Genomic DNA, 21306 nt, shown 5'->3' with positions numbered 1-21306 from the left:
TACTTAAAAATTCTTGTCACAGGGAATAACAATGTTAACCTGATTGTTATTCACTTGCTTTTCAGTTTTTAAAATAAACTGTCTCTTGCATCAGACTCAGGGGCATCAAAAAAACATCACTAGCTAGACAGTTGGTATTAATACTGATGCCAAAGATGAACTAGAGACCAAATATTTATATTTAGCACTATTTGTCTTTATATACTATATACTCATATCAAAACTTGCCATTTCTATTAAGAAGCAGATAAGTTACTCTCTAATTTCATAAATTATACCACAAATGTGAAAATATGGACAACTATTTTATGTTTCTGCTGCTCATATAAGACATTTAATGTTTATACAGAGAGCTTCAAAATTACAGAGGTTTCATAATGGGAAGAGATGAACCGACATTTCACCTGAATCTCTACCGGCTTTCTACTCAGCCGGAATCATTTTGATATTTTCTGAATAATCTTTTAGAGATGTATATGGCGTCTGTGGCTTCAACACATACAGAATACACACACATTTAGGTATATGTGTGTATGTACATTTATACAAGTATATATACACACATATACACATGTATATAGTCTACATATGTATATATATATTTCTGTGTGCATTAATGTATATGTGCACACAGAATGTCCTTTGGTTTTATTTCCAGACCATTAATGTGAAATGAATTTTCAATGACTGCCATTTTTTCTTTAAATCTCAGGTGGTTTAAAAAGACCTTTGCAGCAAGTAATAAATTTCTTTTAGAAATCGTCAATATTATTACACTCAAAAGCATGACACAGGGAATGTTACAAGGAGCCAGAGAAGACAAAATCCAGGCTAAAAGGGGGGACAAAAGGAGGGAAAGAAGCTTCCCAGAATTCTCTCCTAAAGTTGCCCCCTCCCGGAACGGAACCTTAAAGTCGCTTCCCGGGAACGGAACCTTAAAGTCGCACCCTGGGAACGGAACCTTAAAGTCCCCCCCCCCCGCCCCCCCGGAACGGAACCTTAGTGCTTCTGAGTGGCTGGCTTCCGCAAAGGAACTCCAGGCTCTGCAATGCTTCAGGGAAGGGAGGGCGAGAGCCTGGGGTGGGGGTAGGATCAATGGACACTGAGATCTGAGTGGGAAGCCAATCCTTGGGCGGGCACACCAAGTGACAGTGGGTTACTTTAGTAGTAACTGGGAGTGAAAGTTGACAGCTGTCACCTTTGGGGCGCTTGGTAGGTATTCTCATGGTTGCTAAGGTGACAACATGTGTTTTCTTGAAAGAGCTTGTCTCTTGCTTCCCTTCTGGCTTTGAGTTGTGGGAAATGAGGTGGCGTGTGCCCCTCTCCATGCAACAAGCTTCTAGCAACCAGAGGTCCACATGAGAATGGACACTCACGCCTTCTGATGTGCCCCCTTCATCCACTGGCCTCTCCTCATTCCCCCAAAACACCAGTGAAATGACAACTTGAGGGAGGGAGATATTGCACTCCAGTGATAGTTTCGGGAAATCAAAGCCCTGGTTGGTGTGGGTGAAGCTGTCAAAACCAAATCAAAACAAAAACTAAACCAAAACAAAAACCCTCTTGCCTCTTGGTTGTGTCACAACAGGGAGCTCTAAATCCACTCAGGGAAGGGGATGCTCCTATTTCTAAAATTGGTAAACTGTTCTTAGCCAGACAGCAGCTAGATCGACCTTGTAGTTTCTCTCTTGGATGGCTGCGTAAAGAATACCTGAAAACTGCGTGTGTGTGGATGAACGCAATGTAAGAGGCATTTTGGCTGCTCCAGTAGGTTCAGTCCCAGCGCAGAGCAGCAGCTGGTGACAGAAGAGCCACGTGTTTCCATTTTATGTCATCCTGGCAGAGCAGAGGGGACACGATTTGGGTACTGGAATTAAACTTTCAAAGCTCACACCTTTTAAACTTCCTCAGCCTGTCCAGTATTTAGGCTTCAGGGCTCCCTGGGGACAGCATCTTTCTCATCAGTCACCTCAGTTTACATCCCTGACTAGTCTTGCTTAATCCAAGTCACCCTCCGACCCCCCATGCTAGAGCTGTGCAGTTCACTCTCTATCAGCATCTCAGCAGAGACCACGAATATTCTTGAGTCACCATGTGTGGCTTTTTAGATGCATTCTCTTCTCTTCTCAGATAGGAAAAAATTAAGCAAGGGCAGAGCTTTCCTGGTGTCAAGTGCAGTACAACCACCCATTTACATGACAGAAATAAAGGTCGAGTCACACATAGGACATAGATGTTGGTAGGAACGCTATATTTGGGCTACAGAATAAAAACGGTTGCTTCCATTGTAGTGAAAATAATCATTGACAGCGAGCGAAGCTTCAGACCAGGCTGGGATTGCTTGTGTCAGGGGGGTAACAGGAATTGCTGGGTGGCTGGTGGTTGCCAGAACTGTGGAGCAAGGAGAGGCAGAAACAGGGAGGAAGGGGAGGTGAAGGCGGAAGCGTGGCCCTAGTTCTTTTTCAGGATACTTTGCAGACTTCTCTCCACAGCCTCATCCAGCTCTTCCTCCAGCTCTTGCTTCTTGGACATGGCCAGCTTAGACTGGTAATCCCTCACCACCTGATCGATGTACGGGGCACTCTGTGTGCCATGAAGCATCAGGGTCCATTCCTTCAGCAACCCCTTCTGTGGTGCACTGCCCACGAACCCCAGCTCCAGGGTCCAGGTCCCTCGGGCATCCTCCCCCCAGGTGTGGGTGGTCATGAAAGGCCACTTGTCGAAGCCCACCTTGGAGTCGTCATCTCTGGGACGCCGGCTCAGCAAAATGGACTTGGTGCCCATCGGGGAGGTCATGTTGATGTTCAGGTCTCCTCTCCTGGTCGCGTTGACTGTAATGACAGCTTGGACGTGCTCTAGGTAGCGGACGAAGTTTTCCTTCCCCTCACATGCGTTTGTTTTGAGCGTCAGTACCAGCTTGCCAGTGGGTGGTATTTTCCTGAGGACAGAGAGAGGAGGAGATTTGGTAAGAGAGTATTTGGTATACATGCCACGAGAAGAGGTTTCAAGACACTATTTTGTAGGAAGAGAAAGTGCTTCGGGATTAATTATTGAGACTGGCCTGGGTTTTGGCTTTCACATCAACTGTGTGAATCTGAGAGTGAACATTCCTTGTAAAGGGACAGTTGTAGCCACTGTTGGTCTCCTTCCCACATCCCCCAGGTCCCCCTGAGTCACCTGCAACTACGGCTCCCACAGTTCCCACATAGCCTGACTAGGTCATCTCTCTCCTAGTTTCTTCTCCTGCCAACACCATGGAAATCTTTTCAGTTGGTGCAGGACAGCTACAGGTGCCAGGGACTTAATTCCTCAGGAGAGTCCTGCATCAGTGACTGACAGGATGTGACCCATAAGAGTTCTCTGGCACCCCTGTTCTCAGTGGCCTGCCTGACTCATTGCCCCAGATTGGCAAGGTCAGGTCTTAGGGCTAACTTTAAGAGCAACTCAGATGGAGAAAAGGTCTCGTAACGACGTGTTTTTTTTTTTTTTTTTTAAGAGCATTTTCAATTTATTCTTTGATAATGTCATAAATTATGTGTCTCTTGATCATATCCACCCCCGATCTCCCATCCCATTCCCCTGGTGCCCCCCTACATGGCCCCCTTTTTGTTTTCATGTACTTCTTCTTAAAAAAACAATTTACTCAGTCCAACTAGTGCTGCCCGTACATTCATGGGTCTGGGGCCTTCCACCAAGGCATGGATAACATAGCAGTGGCCACACCCTGAAGAAAAATGACATTCCCCCCCGCCCCCAGCAGCTATCAATTGCTGGGAACTCCTCAGCTAGAGCTGGAGGCCCACGGGCCCCTCTCCTCCATTTGTTGTTAAGAGCTCTGTCTTGTGTAGACTGTGTAGGTGACCACGGCTGCTGTGATTGAATGAGCCCATGACTGTGTCAAGGCTGGAGAGCAGTAAACCACTCTTCTCTGTCTTCCGGTTCTTACGTTTTCTCTGTCCCCTCTTCTACAATGTTTTCTGAGTCTTAGGGACTTGGTATAATGTCTCATTTAGGACTGAGTGCTCAATAGTCATTGATCCTCAGTACTTTGTCCGGTTATGAGCCTCTGCATGGACAGCTAGCCGCGCACTGCAAAAAGAAGTTTCCACAGTGCCTTTCTTTCAAAGTGCTAAGTCCCGTGGATGGGAGCTACTGCTGATTTAATGGTTCCCACAGACTGAGTCCTCCTTCTTGCCAATGCCTGGGACTAGCAGTGCTTTTGATTTGGAACGCTGGAATATGTGCTTATGTATAATGAGATATTTTGGAGATGGAAAGCAAGTCAAAACAGAGAACTCACATATGTTTCATATCCTGATATGCCATCCTGGAGATAATCAGAAATAATACTTTCACTTATACAGTGATGTTTTCACCAGAATCTGTCACATGAGATCCAGTGTGAGATTTTCCACTTAGTATCATTTTGAATCTTGGAGCATGTTTGATTCTTAGCTTGGGGATGCTCAACCGTTCTACCACTAATAATGCTGGAGGTAGTTTAATCCATTCAAAATGAGAGATCGGTTGATTTCGGGGGTGTGTTTGGCTAGAGCTGGGGACCTGGGAGGCCAGCCCAGGCTTTCTCTATGCCATCTGGGTTTACAGCACACCTCCTTCTGGGAGATTACGTGAGGACAGCATGGCATGATGGGAGGACCGCAGAGTCTGGAAACATACTTACTGGGATTAGAATTTATACTTACAGGTCACAAGAGATCGGAAAAATTATTTAAGTGTTTGAAGTGTGTCTGCTGTAGGTAGACCTGTGGAGGTTAATGACTGTGTAAAAGCACCAACCACAGTCCCTGGCTCACGGTACCCGTTAGGTCTCTTCCCTAACTCCTTGTCTATGAAGTATCCTCGTTCTATATGGCTTTACATTTAGAACTCCTAACAGTACACACTTACTTCTTTTATGAAATGATAGCTATTTTAAAACATGTACCTTGTAGAATGCATTTATAAAAAGATTCTCGTCACACACCACCAGCTTGGTGCTGTGGCTGATTCTGTATTATCCTTGGAACCAAGATCACAAGACCGAGAGGGTTTCTGGAAGCACACACCATGTTTGCTTAATTAAGGCATACTCTCCTGAGCAACTTGAAAACTATGATGGTTAACACCATCACAGTCAGCTTGACAGGATCTAGAATCTGCCAGGGAGCAAGCGTCTAGGCCCATCCGTGAGGGATCATTTAGACTCAGGTTAGCCTCTGTGACTACTGTGTGAGAGTATATTGGTTGGGTTAATTGCTGTAGGTGGGGCCATTTTCTGGTTGGGGACTCTGGATTGTATCATAATAAACTCAACACTGGCATTTCCCATTCTCTGTTCTCTGACCATAGATGGGATTTGACCAGTTGCCTCAAGTTGTCACATCCCTGCCAAGGTGGACTATAACTTTGAACTATGAGCCAAATAAATTGCTTTGGGCAGGTTTTTTTTTTTTTTTTTAATCACAGTAGCTATAAAAGTAATTCAGAAAATAGGTATCTCCATGGAGTGAAGTGGCATCAATGCTTGATGGCCCACGAAGCAGCCACCAGCTATAGAGAGCTGGGGACAGTGGGGAAGTGGCATTTTAGTCCTAGGCTCTTCAGAATTTGTTGGCGAGCAGTCATGAAGCCAGCCTTGGAAGTCAGGTTATATGCATGTATGCATACAGAGCATATTTGTAAATGGCTGGATTGGCACTGGCCTACAGAACCTACTACTGTGGTGGAAGGGTTCTGTACCTGGGCATGCTTGTACAGTAGGCACTGGCTACCTATGGCAACGGAACACTTAAGATACAGCGAGCATGAGCTGAAGGTTTACTTTAGAATTTTAACTTAATTAACTTTTTATTCATTGATATGATGGTTAATCCCAGACAGAAATCGAAAGTGGAAATTGTTTTTGTCCAATTTGAATCTGATAAGGACAATGATGTGTGTGTGTGTGTGTGTGTGTGTGTGTGTGTGGGTGTCCCGGGCTTCTGTGTTTATGAGTGACAGTTTCTTCCTGGTAGATTAACGACGCAGGATTTCTGGCCACCCTTTGGAGGTTGCTAGAATGGCTAGCACCTTAAGGTATGAGAAGAGTTTGCCACGGGGTTTCTGTGAAGATGGTATCCAAGGGGTCTGGGATTTTCATAGAATAAAGTCAGGAAGATGCTTTACACAGTCTGAACAGTCTCTCCTACTCCTGGACTCTTGGCTCACTTGAAAAGTTCAGTCAGGAAACTCACAAACCAACAACCAGGATGGTGGCTGTAATAACTGCCTTCCATGCTGTGGAACTCATTATCTGCTGAACACAACTCATTATTGGTCGGGCATAGAGGTGCACACCTGTAATCCCAGCACACAGGGAGCTAGCAGGAGGAACATGAGTTTCAGGCTAGCCTGGGCTACACAGCAAATTCAAGTTGATGCTGGGCTACATATAAAAGCCTTGTCACAAAGCAAAGCAAAGCAAAGCAAAGCAAAGCAAAGCAAAGCAAAGCCAAAGCAAAGCAAAGCAAAGCAAAGCAAAGCAAAGCAAAGCAAAGCAAAGCAAAGCAAAGCAAAGCAAAACACCACCACTAATAAAACAGTCTATTATCTTAATGATTCAATCTACCCAGGAGACAGGCCTCTGGGCACCGGGAAGCTGTTTTTCTGTTTCAATTAGATCCAGGGTACTTAGGACTGGAGTCACTCAAGGACATTCTCTTTTCAAATGAGTTTGTAAAAATTTTGCTAGAAAAGTGACATTACTTCCTTTTGAGAGCACAGGATGTATTTCTTTAATTGTTTAAGAATTAGAGGCAGGGGAGACATCTCAGCTCAGTGTACATATGAAGAACAACACACACTTGAGTCTCTGACTTAACCAGTCCTTCAAGTGAGAAAGCTACTCTCGGGTTGAGGTGACCTTAGATGATACAAGAAGAGAAATATGCATCAGGCCAAACCTAAGATACAGGCACACAGTAGCTGAAGAGATTCAGTAGATGGTGCCAGTGCCCAGTTTAGAACCCATCCCTTCTCCAGTTGTGTGAGCATTAGTTGCTGATGGTTCTCTGCTGCGCCCTTGTTTGGGGTTCTTCCCTCGGGGTGGGGTGTGTGTGTGAGGGGCTGAAGATGCTTGGCTGGAAAAAATATACATAAGACACAAGCACATGTGCTTCAGGTCAAAGTGGAGCATCTGTTCAGTGCCACCGATGGTCCAGAGTTCGAGTGGCTTGGGTCACAGGTGTACACGCCGGATACACCTCCTTCTCAGGTCCTTCCTGCTTGCTTTGAACGATCACTCCCAACAGGGGCTTTCTGAAAAGCCTCCCATCTGTAAAGCATATATATTCATATTGGTTCTCAGGCTCCACACCAGGCAACTTCCCATCCCTGCAACACCACCACTGTTGCCACCCAGTGTAGAAGAGACTCATGCCATTCTTGACTGCAGAGAATACTGGTCCATTCCCTCTTGTAACTTCAACCTTTCTAGTTCCTCTTGTTCCTGTGATGTCAGGACTTCAGAGGCAGAAGGAGAAGGACTGCTGGGAGTTCAAGGTCAACAGGAGCAAGTGGCAGGTTAGTCACTATCTCAAAAGTTGAACTCAGACAAGCAAAAGCCCCTGAGAAGTCCTTGAAGAGAGAACTATGCTGGCACTGCCTTGACATCTGGTGTGCAGAGGCTAGCTGTCCATTGTGCTGTCTGTTTCTCCTAGACCCTGCTCCACCTTTCTTAGGGCAGACATTAGAGACAGAGACAAAGGAAAACTATCAGCAAGGTGACAAGGGCAGCGGCAGCACAGGCCTGCTACTTCCTGCCCAGGACCTTGAGCTGGGGCACTGTGCACTTGTGAGAGTAGGTTTAGGGAGAGGGGGAGGGAAGTAGATAAAAACATTGGGAGGATATTACACATTTTGGAAAGCCAAAAAAACTAGATTGGGGTGGGAACAAATGTAGATTTGTGTTAGGAATTACAAAATGTTCTAGAAGCCGTGGAGGTTGGAATGTGTACAGGGATCAGAAAGCCATGCCGGGGGAGTGTGGCTTGTTTGGAGCCATGGGGAGGGAAAATTTCTCCTCCTCAAACTCCTGTGATACTCATGTAAACTGCTTACTGCCCAGGAGCTGGGGTCCCCCAAACAGAACCTGCTTAATTGGATTGCGTTGGAATGTTAGGTTCTTTGGAATGAAAAGACAGATGTGAATCCCAGAGAGAAGCTTGGCAGATTGACAACTCCTTGCTGGCAGTGTGGCTTAGTGGTAGAGCGCTTGCCCAGGCTGTTTACAGCTGCCCTGGGTTCAACTTCAGTATTACAGCAAAGAAAGGACACCGCCCTCTTCTCACAGGCAGGAGTTTTGCAAGTACCATGGCCTCTGGAGAACTAGGATGATACAGCTCCTAATTCATGGCTTGCTAACTCATGGTGCCAACCAATGGCAGGTGGGGAAACTCAGGGAGAAGATCACATTGGTACTGAACATGACTAAGACTCCTCCTCCTCTTTGTTGCATAAACAGTACAGCATAAGGAATAGCTAAATTAACACATATTCCTTTACACTGATATCTAGAAGTGAGCTGGAGCATGCAGGAGAGTATGTCACAGGTTATAGGCACGTCGGATACTGTTTTACAGAAGGAACAGCAGTATCCACTGGTCCTGGAGCAGAGTCCCCCCACGTGCTGGAGGATAAATACACTTCCAGGGGGTTTCTTATTTACTTATTTCTTCTCGTTTATGCTGTGATTTTGCTACAGTGGCGTCATCTTGTTTTTATACAAAGAAAATAGGAAAAAAAAGTTAATTCTAAATGAAAAAAAATAAAACAAGATCTGCGTTTAGGAAGAGTTATGCTAGAAGAAGTCAAGATAGGAGGTGGCTGTGGAGTAGACACTTCGAGCAGTCACTTAGGCTGTTGTCTGGATCGCTTTCAAGGCAAACACTCAGCAGGACACTTCTGAGAGCTGACCTCACTGGAGGACATGCACAAAAGCCCAGTGCCCAAGTCCTATACAAAAAAACAAAACCAAACCGCAAATATAGTTGGCTTCCATCTTTATCTTGCTGTATTTGCTGTAAGCAAGCAGTCAGTAGACTCCTGCCTAGACGCGGGTGTTTCCCAGGGCGCTCAGTGGAACGCCCTTGTATGATGAATTCTCAACTGTATTGTGATTATTTCATTAGTCACAGACAACAGCCGCTCTTTCTCAAGTGTATAAAATGCCTACAATGCTGCATTTGTGGGAACCCTTAGTGGGGTGTCCATTCAGGGTTCCTCTTCTATATGAACGATAGGGTCGGTGCCCAATGACCCACACAGGAAGACACTGTGGTGCAGCAGCCACTGTGCAGGACTGCACAGCTGTTACAGGACATTCTTCTCGCTCTCCTCCGGACCACTTCTGACGTTCATATCAGCTTTTAACACACTTCTTTCCCCCCCTAATCCCCCCTGGAACTCAGTTGGAGCACACACCCAGCTAGAGGAGCTGTAGCAACTGTTCCCTTGAGGTTGGGACAAGTGGGAGGAGCGAGTGTCTGGCCTGAGCCCAGCGCTCCCCTTTGTGCAGGTAATGGGGCAGCAGAGTTCATTCTGTTCTTTGCACATGGCTGGCGCAGCTGGTCACAGCCGGTTTTCTCTTCCCTTTGATCCTCCTTGAGCACCCTTCACTGACTCTCTTGATAAAGTTCTTTAGAAAATTGCTTTTCAAATTGACTCCTTCTCTGGAAAGATAAATGCTGTGGAAACCCATATACCTGACAATCACTGGCTCTGAGAGCCCTCTCCACCTTGCCTGCTGTTTCTGGGCAGCCCGAATGATGTGGGAAAGCAGTGGTTTGGAGGCTATTTACCCCTCTTTCAGAGCTCCTTGGAAGTGATTTTGGGTCACCGGGGTCAGCCCTATGTTGTCCACCAAGCTCGCCCGTCCAGCCTCTGAGCTCTAACACTGCTGCTATGGCTGTCCGGGTGCGAGAAATGAGCAGCAGCTCTTCCAGTAACAGGAGCACAGGGAGGCCTAAGACTGTAACATGAGGCCAGGCACCCTCCTAGCTTCACGTTCTTGACACTCTGCGTGGAGCTGTTGTTATCAAATTGCCATTTCCCATTCTGTTTGCCCCGTTCAGCAACTCTCCTGCCGAGAGGAACCTTAGTGATGACATTAGTTTGGAATCGGATTGAATGGGAGTTGCAGCTTCTCAGCTGCACGTTTAGCATCTCTAGTGCTCCACAGACATCCACTACTCTTTTGGATGGTGTAGGTAGAAAACATTTCACTACCCACAAAGCTTTGCAGCCTCCAAACTTTCAAGAAATTCCTCTAAACTCTACTAAGAGACAACAGCAGTCACGGCTTCTATAGCTGACTTCAGGAACCATTAGTTATGTTCAATAGGATGGAGTCCTACGTGACCCAGGCAGACAGTGTGCTGCAATGCTCTCTGTTTGGAAGTTTGTTATTCCCAAAGGACACTGGATGCTCCATAGTGCAATGACAGTTATGGATTTTGGGGACCTCTCTATGGTAGGTTTTCAAAGTCTTCAAGAGACTTCTTATTAGAAAAGTTCCCCAGGCTTCACCTCCTTCAGTTCAGACTCACGGAGGCACATAAGGTTCTACATAGCTTTCACTCAAATCCAATCTTGGCCACTCAATAGCTAGGTGACCATTAGTGTGACTTTAGCTTTTGCCAGCCCCCTGTCCTGACCCATGAAGATGTCATTGAGCTTTCAGCAGGACTGCCACATAGCGTGGTATAGGACATGAGAGCACGGGAGGTCATTTGGTCAATGAAGTAAGGCCAAAATCATAGAGTGAAAAGAGCCCGGGTCTTGGCCTTTCCTTTGTTTTGGTGTCCCTTGACCTTGAACACATTTCTTATGCTTTCTGCATCTCAGCTTCCTTATCTGTAAAAAGTAACAGTGAGAGTACACACCTCCTAGGCTAGTAATGACTAAGTGCAATGTATGCAAAAGCTTTCAGGAACTCTTTAGTTTTACTGGAACTTATGGCCAAGTTAAGATTACAACCTGAGGTTCCTTAAGTTTAACTTGATATTCTGCTGTGCACTTAACCATTGTTTAATTTGTTGTTTAGAGTACAGCTTAACAAGCAATCTTACTAACCTTGGATTTCCCATGTAATCTGCTTTTACAACTTAACACTTATGTATAGCTCTAATCTTAAGTTACATGCTTTTCCATGTCCTGGGTCACATAGCAGTGCATGTGTGTTATAATAATTATTTGTTGAAAGCAACAAACAGGTCAAAAACAACCTTATACAACTATCTGCAATAAATGTTGGAAGTGACTTAAGATATTATTTAATAGAGGCATACTTGAAGTATTGAATGCTTTGGAATCAGTTGAGGCAAATAACTTAATACCTTGTAAAACTGTTAAAGATTTCTATAAAATATTCCTCATTCCTTCTTCATTTGATGCTGATTAATAAATGCAGATCAAAGTTTTTTGCTAGGGACAGTTAAACCTCAGGCAAACATAGGCACACACACAGCAGTAGGAACAACCAGAACCAGAGCCGGAGCCGGAGCCAGAGCCAGAGCCAGAGCCAGAGCCAGAGCCAGAGCCAGAGCCAGAGCCAGAGCCAGAGCCAGAGCCAGAGCCAGAGNAGCCAGAGCCAGAGCCAGAGCCAGAGCCAGAGCCAGCTACAGCAAGCCACAGACAGGCACAGATGTAGATCCAGACACAGACAGACACAAACACAGATACAGCTACAGCCAGACACAGACATAGCCACAGCCACAGCCAAAGCCACAGCCATAGACAGAAACACAGATACAGGCATAGGCACAGCCAATACAGCCAGAACCAGCCACAGCCTCAGTCACAGCCAGACACAGATACAGACAGTCACAGTCACAGACACAGAGACATAGATACAGACCCAGACACAACTACAACCATAGCCACAGCCAGACATGGACACAGTGGCAGACAGATAGATACATAGATGCAGACACAGATGCAGACACAAACACAGACACAAAACAGTCCACTAGCTATAAGCAACATATAGAATGAAAGACACAGGGAGAGAAATGGATAATTCAAATTTGGGCTTGCTCTAGGTTAAACCAATCCAAAGAGAAGTTCTGACCTTTCTTTTCTTAATAAATACTGATGTATTTGGTCCTCTGAAGCTGTCTTTAATGACTGATGCAGGATCTATAACATTGTTTGAGGCTTGTGCTTTTATATTATTGTGGGACCTGGTCTGAATTTTTGCTTTGCTTTTCAGTGCTGACTGAAGTGATGGTTTTTATGAGATCATGGAATGGCTTTGGGGGAAGTGTGGGGACTCTGAAGGATTTTTTTTTTTTAATTTTTAGATAGTGAGGATGCTCACCAAGGGTGATAACCCTTGGGAAGGATGTTAACCCATGGGAAGATATTCACCTATGGGAGGATGCTCATTTATGGAAGGATGCTCAGTCAGGGAAAAATGCTCATCCAGGGAGGATGCTCACCAATGACTGCTCATTCCTGGAGGGATTCTCATTTAGGGAGAACGCGAATCAGTGGAAGGATGCTCAACTATGGGAGGATGCCTACTTACCGGTGGGTTTTCCCTCGTAAGAATGTGCTAGTTTACTGGAGGATGAACATCCAAGTCTTTCCACTTGAGAAAGCTTTAAACATAAGGCGCAAATTGGAATTCACACAGGAACCTGACAGTTACTCCTTCCTGAGTTTTAAGAGATTATCATCTCTTTTCCTAAAGTGTGAACTAGGAGGGTTTGAAATCATGGATGAAAGGAAGAGGCAAAGCCATGTTCATTATGTGCTCGCTGTGTGCCAGCTTTATACTGTGTCACTAACACCTCTCAGAAAGCTTGGTAAGGAAAGAGGCATTAGTTTCATTGTCACATAAGGAATAAAAGGAGATGCCCTTCTGGGGCCCAATGAATGCAAGCATATTCATTCATTCACATGAGAGAAAGAGCCCTCTGCATCTTAACTGTCACTGAAGTCTAAGGGAAACTTTGCTTCCGTTTGGTTCATGAATGTACCCCCTGCTGCAGAGTGGTCTCAGCACGTTCTCATACCTGTGAGAGCCAGAGCTTTTCACATCTAATACTGTATACACCTTGCAGTAGCCTTTTGAAAAGACAGGGTCTCGCTGTGTGACCTAGGCTTTGTAATTCTTCTGCCTCAGTCTCCTCAGTGTGAGATTGCAGGTGTGTGGTACCCTGCCTGGCTTTGCAGAGGTACTTTCTCCCCCCATCACTGCTCTGAATTTATTGTGTATGTTAGATGCACACAATAAGTTAGATGTACACTAGAACTTTTTGTTTAACTTGTTTATAGAAAAGAACATGGGTTACTTTATTACAAACCAACTTTTAAAAACGCTGTAATGTTTTCAATAAAATTGGCTTTCTTTGTCCCTCTTTATGTTTTCTCTAATAAGGTAAAAAACATTATATTGGGCTAAGCTTGTAGATTGCATACTGCCAAAGGGGTCAGGTTATAATGCCTGGAAATTGGCAAAAGTAGAGGGTCATACAGGTCAAAAGTTCGGTGGAGGAGTCTAAATCAGCAAGGTCTAGATTTGATTCAGGACCAGACAACCGAGTACTCAGCAGCAGAGCACCCAAGACCAAAGGGAGACAGGAGCGAATGCTGTCTTGTCTGATTAGGTCTCTAAGCTCAGATGATCATCAGGAAAGGCAAGAGTGGGAGGTGCCTGAAAGGCACAGTGGGGCAGATTTAAGTGGCATACATCACAGGGGTGAATCCTCACAATGGCAAACTCATCAATGAGAGTGGACAAGAGATTACCACATGCAACAATGGGGGCGCATCTCACAACTTAAATATTGAGCGGAATAAATAGGAAACAGAAGCACCTATGTGATGAGATTCTACCTAAATCCTAGAACAGGTATAATGAATCCACAGTGAGAGGAATCCGAATAATGGTTGTAGGTAGGGTGTGTGTTCTGATTGGAAGGGAACATGAGGAACATTTCCAAGGAGGGTGGGATATACTATCTTTCTATATCTGGGTGATAGTTCCCCATTTGCATATATTTATCAAAACTCAAATAAGATTCTGCTATGGAACACACCTTCAATCCCAGCACTCTGGAGGCCGAGACAGGAGGATTGTGAGCTGAAGTCAGTCTATACACTGTGATTTTTTTATCTTAATACTGTTCCCAACAAATAAATACTTGCATTTTGTGATTTTCATGGTATGTTCACGTATTTTCATGGTATGGAATATAGAAATTATTAGCATCATCTTATTAATGAATCAAGAAGGATAGAAAGAAATTAAGTGAAGAGGTCTCTTTACTGACTAATTCACTTGTCAAATAGGGGAAGTGGGATGGAGTGTAGCTATATTTGAGCGAACCAATGGCTTCTGTGTAGGGAACTCACTCAGATGCCTCTAAATCACAGGCTACCCCATGAGGAATAAAATCAAGCCGTTCCCTCGTCCCACGAATAGAGTGAACGGTAGTGTAAGCCCACACCGGATCACTCTCCAACAGTCAACATAAACTACAAGCACACACTGAATGTGCTCAAATCTCACAGATACAATTTTCTACATAAGAATACAGATGTAAAAGAGAACCCAATATAGGTTCCATTTATATTAAGTGTGGAACAGCAAAACACTCTAGGGAGTTAGGATAGTGATTGCTCTTGGGAGACAATGATGGAGGAGACTACGGGGTGCCTGGGACACTAGCCATGTTTTATTACCGATCTGTGTGCTTGCTAGATTGGTTGATTGATCTGTGCATCTAAAGATAATATTATAAACTATGGAAACAGCTGCAGCACCGGTGTGGAGTTGCACATCTGTGTTCTGGGTCATGCTTCCTGCACAGCTGTGCATCTCTATAGCTTTTCCCAGAAGTCGATTGTCTCAAATGAAATCCAGGGTGTTCCCTGTCGTGGAGAGGGACACTGGGATGATAGTCAATGAGTACCTTCCACACACACGTGGCAGAAAAAGTTCTGCCCCTACTTACTCAGGGTTCTGCACAGAGCCTCCCACACAATGGAATCTCTCCGGAACAGTTTTCCAGTCTTTAGCCATTTTCACCATGGCACCTGCATCAAGGACTCCGTAGCCAAAGAGGTGATTAAATTCCAGGCCAACCCCATTCCGTCGCCACTGATGAACCTCATCGTGAAGCTGGTTCCGCTTGGAGGTGAGCACAGTGAGATGCTGCATGTCTCTCCAGGTCAGATCTAGGCTGGTTATGGGAGGCAGAGAGGGCAGAACAGAGACAAGAGGGAGGGAGGGAGAGACACATGATTGATGTAAGAAATGCTCAACACACGTCTCCTTAGGAGACTTTGGAACATCTGTGAACTTTTAACTCAAGGAAGGCGTTTGTGCATTATCTAGAATTATTGTATATGTCAATTAAAATATTGTTGCTGTTGTTACTTTTAAAGTGTGTTTCTAAAGAGTATTTTGCATATATACTGGAGCAGCTAAAATGAGAAAGATTGGTAATATCAAGTATGGACAAAGATGTGGAGCAATTGGAACTTAGACTTTGTTGATATGTGTATAAATCATTGAAAAACAATTGGCTATATGTACTAAGTTGGTCAATGTGCATGACATAGCTTGGTAATCCCATTCTTAGATATGTCTGGGAGAATGTACAAATATTCAGCAGCTAAGTACAATAGACTATTCATAGCTCTAAATTGTGCTTATTGTAAATGCTCATCATAGTAGAATATATTTTTGAGGTACACCTTGTGGAATGTGGAATACTACATCAAAATGAAAATGAGTGGATTATGATTATTTCTAAAAATATGTAGAAATGTCTTCTTTTGGAGACAGGGTCTTATGTAACTCTGACTGGCTTCAAACTGTTTACACAGCTGAAGATGACCTTGAACTCTTGATTCTCCTACCTCTACCTCCTGAGTACTGGGATTATAGGCAGGGGCTACCACATCTAGTTTATGTAGTACTGATGGGTGATTGAACTCAGGAACTTGCATATGCTTGGCAAGTATTCTGTCGATGGAGCTGTCTCTCTAGCCTGCTATAGACAAATCTTACCAAAATAATACTGAAGCCAGGGAGAGAAGAGAATGCTGTGGTTGATGTAGGATTGAGTGTATCACTAAGGGATTGTGTTGGAAGCTTGGTCCTCAGTGGGTCATTGCTGGAAGAGGGTGGAAGCTTTACAAGATGTTGTGGGGGTGGAGGGGAGTAGGTCATTGTGGGCACTGACCTCTGGAAGCATTAATAGGACTCTTACGGTGCTCTGACTAGAGAAGGAGTTACTAAGGACCAGACACAGCTCTTCCCCATTCTCTGGCTTCCCATTTAATCACGTGATTCCCTTCCCGATCAAGTGCTCCTGCCACGACCATCACCTATCAGATTGGCCTCCACAAGAGGCTAATCTGAAGGGGTACTTGGTCTTGGGCTTTCAGTTCTAAATCTGTGATGTAACAAACCATTTTACTTTATTAAGTACCCAGCATCAGGTATTTTATTATAGCAAGGGAAAATAAACTAGTGTAGGGGACATTTGTTGAAGGTGTAAAAGCAGAAACAACTAATTTATGATATTTGGGAATCGATAAAAGTTAGTTTCGGGTATCATGACTGAAAGTAAATGTAGGGTGCACTCATTTGTGAACTAGGAAATCAGTTTACTGCACAGGTAATCTACCTGGGCTGTAGGCTCTGTCTAGGGGCATTTGAAGTCCTTCCACTCAGTCCCCATCACAGACAAATTAAACCATAGCCTCTGGGAGTGAGAAGTAGCTGCTGGAGATTGCTAACATTCCCACAGTACTCTAATAGACAAGACTGAGATCCAGGCAATCCTAGCACTTGAGGGGCAGCGGGAGGATGACTGACATTTGAGAGTTGTTTGGGATACAGCAGCAGAATGTCTTAATACTAATGAATCGATAAACTAGATTAGACTAGAAAGAAAGACAGTGCGTGGATTTAAAATGATATTAGTATTTCCATGAAACATTTGGGGTCAGTGTGTTGGGTTGTAACGCAGAATTAATTTTTTGCTGAGGGTCTTGGAGGGAGAAAGGCAACCCTGTGAAGTACCGTTGTCTTCAGAAGCCAACCAATCAAAAGGACAGTGATTCTTTTAAGGAGCCAAGCAATTGAAAGGACAGGAACGTTATAATTTATTTGGCAAAATTTCAACACATTCAAAGGGCATTTGGTCTGAAACTCTGAACCTGAGCCAAAGAGCTCCGGTAAGCCACATGCTCCCCAAACACCGACTGGCGCCTTCAAGGGGGGAAGGTTCAAAGCAGGTCAATGCTTTGGGGAAGATTGTGAGCCCATCTGGCCCATCCAGAAGCTGACTGTGGCTAACGGCTCTAAGGTTTTCCTAGAGTGGGAGTCTGAGTTTACCAATGCTAGAAGTGCTGACAAGTGAGAATCTGAGAGATGCAAGGGCTAGCCAGCAGGTGGAGGAGTTTTCATGTCCACCATACAAAGGTGTTGTGTCCCCAGTGTCTGGGGAGGGTCACCTCACCTGCTGTGCTGACGTTTTCCTCATTGGGCATGTATGAAACACAGCAGAGAAGTTCTCGCTTCTGAGATAAATGAGAGCAGTGTAGACTCATTTAACTCTGTGTGTGGCCTTGTCTGGGCGAACTGTATATCTGTACAGTAAAGCTGGGATCCTCGTAATTGCCCCTTTAAAAATTTCAGGATTGATAGAATATACTCGAATATAGATATTTGCCCTAGGCTTTAACCCTGAAATATCAGCTTAAGACTCACAGGCAGCAGCTGTCAAATAATGGCAGAGTAAAATTGTAAAATATCCACAGTAAAGGCTATTGTGTTGGAGGCTGTCGAATAACTAACATGACCCGTTCTTCACTGTTCTGTGTAACAGTTTGGATAAAAGGTCACATGTATGTGAAAAGGTACAGCACATGATATATTCCATGCATGTCTATTGAGTATCTATCACATCTGGGCACTGGACTAATTATAGCTTTGCCATAGGGAATCCCTTGTCTTCACAGAGTCTACAGCTTAGGGGAACAGGTGGGCAATCCAATATTGAAGCAGTGAGAGTTGTCTTGATACAGGAGCTCAGGCTGCTGCAGGAGCCACAGTGTAAGCCCTGAGCTGTCCCAGCCAGACAGTGCCACTGTGGTCTTCAAGCCTCCCAAATCAGGTCCACTTGGGCACTAGTGTCAGATATAGGTTCCCAGATCTTCTGAATCAGCATTTGGGAAGCTGTGAGTTTGAGAGTTAGTAGTAGATGACCTCTCAGATATTTCTTCAGTACACCAATAGTAGAGAGCATGGGATTAAGATGGTGTTCTTGATCTGGGTAGCATATTTTAATCATCAAAGGATGGTTAAAATATATCTCAGAGCAGATGAGTTTGAATTTCATGGGATTGCTACTGATTCTAGGGATTGTCTCTTTCAGGTCCAGCAGTCAGGCTGAGAAAAACTCCAGCTTTAGACTCAAGCACACATGGGAGTAAACCCCACTGTGTGAATTTGGATAAATTACTTCAATATCTGAGTCCTAGATCCATATCTTTGCTGTGTGGAAGATGTCTTGAAGGTTTGTTGAGGAGTAAATGTAGATCATGTACGTCATGCAGGTCGTATGTGTAAATTATCTCATGTTGTGTTGACACTCAAGAAAGTTTATTGTTCACTGAAGCAAGATAGAAGAAAAAGCAGTAAAAGTATTGACAATGATATTTAGGTTGTCATTTTAACCTAGTGGATGGCCTGATTTTGAATATTTTGCAGGTTAGATAACAGAAATCAGGACAGGATATTACCCACATGGACACTGGACAATCACGGTAGTTATCTTTATCCTGTTCTTTATTCCTCTTTGCAACAGATGGAGACCACTACAGAAAAATCACAACAAATCACAAGGCAGAACTGGAGTCCAGGCCCAGTGGATACATCTACAAAACATTCCTGCCCCTAAGGCTCTAGGGACATTGCAGAAGAGGGGATGGGAAGACTGTAAAAGCCAGAGGACTTCTACTTTGAGAGTGTGTCTCCTAGTGATGTCAGAAGCCACACCAAACGTGAGCTGAACAAGGACAAGGAAAAGCCCATGAGGCCTCAACTCTATACTGAGAATTATAGACAACTGAGGGGAGTGGAGAACAGGAGAGATGCCAGGGAAGAGAACGCCACTTAGTTGTCCAATACCAAATGGTCACCTCTGAAATTACACAAGTAACATTATATGGACAGCTTATATTTAGGAATACATATGTGCATGATTATATATATATATATATATATATATATATATATATGTAACCTGTCTATTATATATCATCTATTTCTTTCATCTATCTATGTATCTATATATCTATGTATACATGTATCATCTATGTATCTATGTATCTATCTATATATCTATTTATCTATGTAATTATCTATGTATCTATGCATCTATGTATCTATCTATGTATGTATGTATGTATGTATGTATGTATGTATGTATGTATCTATCTATCTATCTATCTATCTATCTATCTATCTATCTATCTATCTGTCTATTTTTTGCAATAATATTGAAAAAAGAGGCCATATATTTGGAGGAGAGTTGGAAGGAGTATATGAGAGGATTTGGAAGGGGGAATGGGAGGGGAGAGATGGTGTAACCTGAAATTTTAAAAAAATTAAGAAAAAAAAGGGAAGCTCAGTTTTATTCAGAGCAGCATCACGCTTAGCGACACTGTATTTATCAGCTTCTTTTGCAGCATGACGTGCTCTCATGAATATTTCTGGCCAATGAGAAATAAATAGAGGCTCTGGGTGGGGTTTCTTGGAAAGCTCATGCACTGAGCATGTGGGGAGAAAGAATACTGATTGGTACAGGACTAAGACTCGGTTTAGCATTCCAGTGGGCTCCTCTCTCCTCCCTCCAACTTACAGAGGTTGTTCATTGTGAGTGTAAGGTCTTGGGAATTTGCTTGTCTAAATCCCAAGGAACTGCGCTGAGCCTTGTCTAGTGAGGCTGAAAGGCTGAAGGGAGTCACATACTTGGGCTCACAGCTGACTGAGCAAAGCCAGCTTAGATCCCAGGATCTGCTGAGGTCCTGTGATGATTGATCTCAGCTGTCATGTGTGCCTGTCATGCGTGAGGAAGGTTTGACTTTTGGGCTTAGAAGGGCAGAAGCATCAGTCCTTCATAGTCAAGTTTTGAAGTGTTCCATTCATTCTGTCCTAAAACTTACACCTGACTTTTGCTGGAAAAAAAAATCAACATTTAGACAGAGAGGGAACAATGAATGTCTGTTTTTTGTTTATCTGTTTGTTTGTTTGTTTATTTTTGTTTTTTTTGAGACAGGGTCTCTCAATGTAGCCCAGACTGACCTCAAATTCCATATTACCCTGCTGCAGCCTCCTGAGAGCTGGGACTTCCAGCCTGCACCACTGTGCCTCCTCAACTCTTGCTTCTTATGCAGATCAGAGAGTGTAGTGAATATGTGGAGACAAGCAAGCCTGCCTGGATACTGATGCTAGAAACTGGTTACCTAGCAACTTCTGACAAGGATGGGAACTTAACTCCCCTACCTGAGAAGCCCGAATTCAACTTCTCACAAGTTGCTGGGTGAGCCATTCTCTTTACTCCCCACATAATCTGTGTGTATAGCAGTATAATTTCAGGAGGGCAAGGCATACTCCTTGAATGTAAGTCCAGCCTCGGAGTTCTCAGAGAAGGTAAAGAGGATCCCTACAGGTATTGCTGCTGATGCTTAAATCTGAGCTACATCCGGGAGGAGTCACACACGGTCTCTCCATGGGCTGTTAGAACATCGGAAATGATCTCTCATCTGCCACCTAGAGGGCTTCCCAGTAAAGCCTGTTTCCTGGCCGATTCTGCACGGCTTCACCTGTTTTGTCTTGGTGCAGAGAAGTGGATTCATTGTATAGGAACAACCTCAGTAGTTGTTCCTTCATCTAGCTGACGGAGAGCAGGCATAAAATAGCTGTGTAACTCACAGACTATAAAGGAGGGTTTCACGAAGGAAGAAATGCGTTTGTCCTGTATTTTGTTGTTAACGTTGTTGATTTGTACTATGGGTGTTGGAGCCTTCTGCTCTTTCATGCATTTCGTTTTATGATGTATGCATATAAAACTGGGTGTCATTTAAGGACCACAAGCCTTTTAAAAATGTCTATCTGAATCTATTAGCCTTGACTTTCTAGGCGCTCACATCCACGCCTGTCTCTGTGGACACCTGGCATGTGGGTGGAGACACACACACACACACACACACACACACACACACACACACACACACACA

General features: G+C 44.1%; 1 protein-coding gene across 1 annotated transcript in view; it reads right to left on the bottom strand.

Annotated features, from left to right (window-relative positions):
* Window positions 1–2230: 2230 nt before the first annotated feature.
* Window positions 2231–21306, bottom strand: part of Pcsk2 (proprotein convertase subtilisin/kexin type 2) — a 244055-nt gene continuing 224979 nt past the window's right edge. The window contains exons 11-12 of the mRNA XM_021192543.1: window positions 15003–15230; window positions 2231–2938 (exon numbers count right to left, since the gene is read on the bottom strand). Coding sequence (XP_021048202.1) covers window positions 2452–2938; window positions 15003–15230 — 715 coding nt within the window. The 3' untranslated portion in view covers window positions 2231–2451. The remainder of the gene's footprint in view (window positions 2939–15002; window positions 15231–21306) is intronic.

The sequence above is a fragment of the Mus pahari genome, chromosome 3 (assembly GCF_900095145.1).
Source record: "Mus pahari chromosome 3, PAHARI_EIJ_v1.1, whole genome shotgun sequence".
NCBI lineage: Eukaryota > Metazoa > Chordata > Mammalia > Rodentia > Muridae > Mus > Mus pahari.
This window is presented reverse-complemented; position numbering and strand designations above follow the sequence as displayed.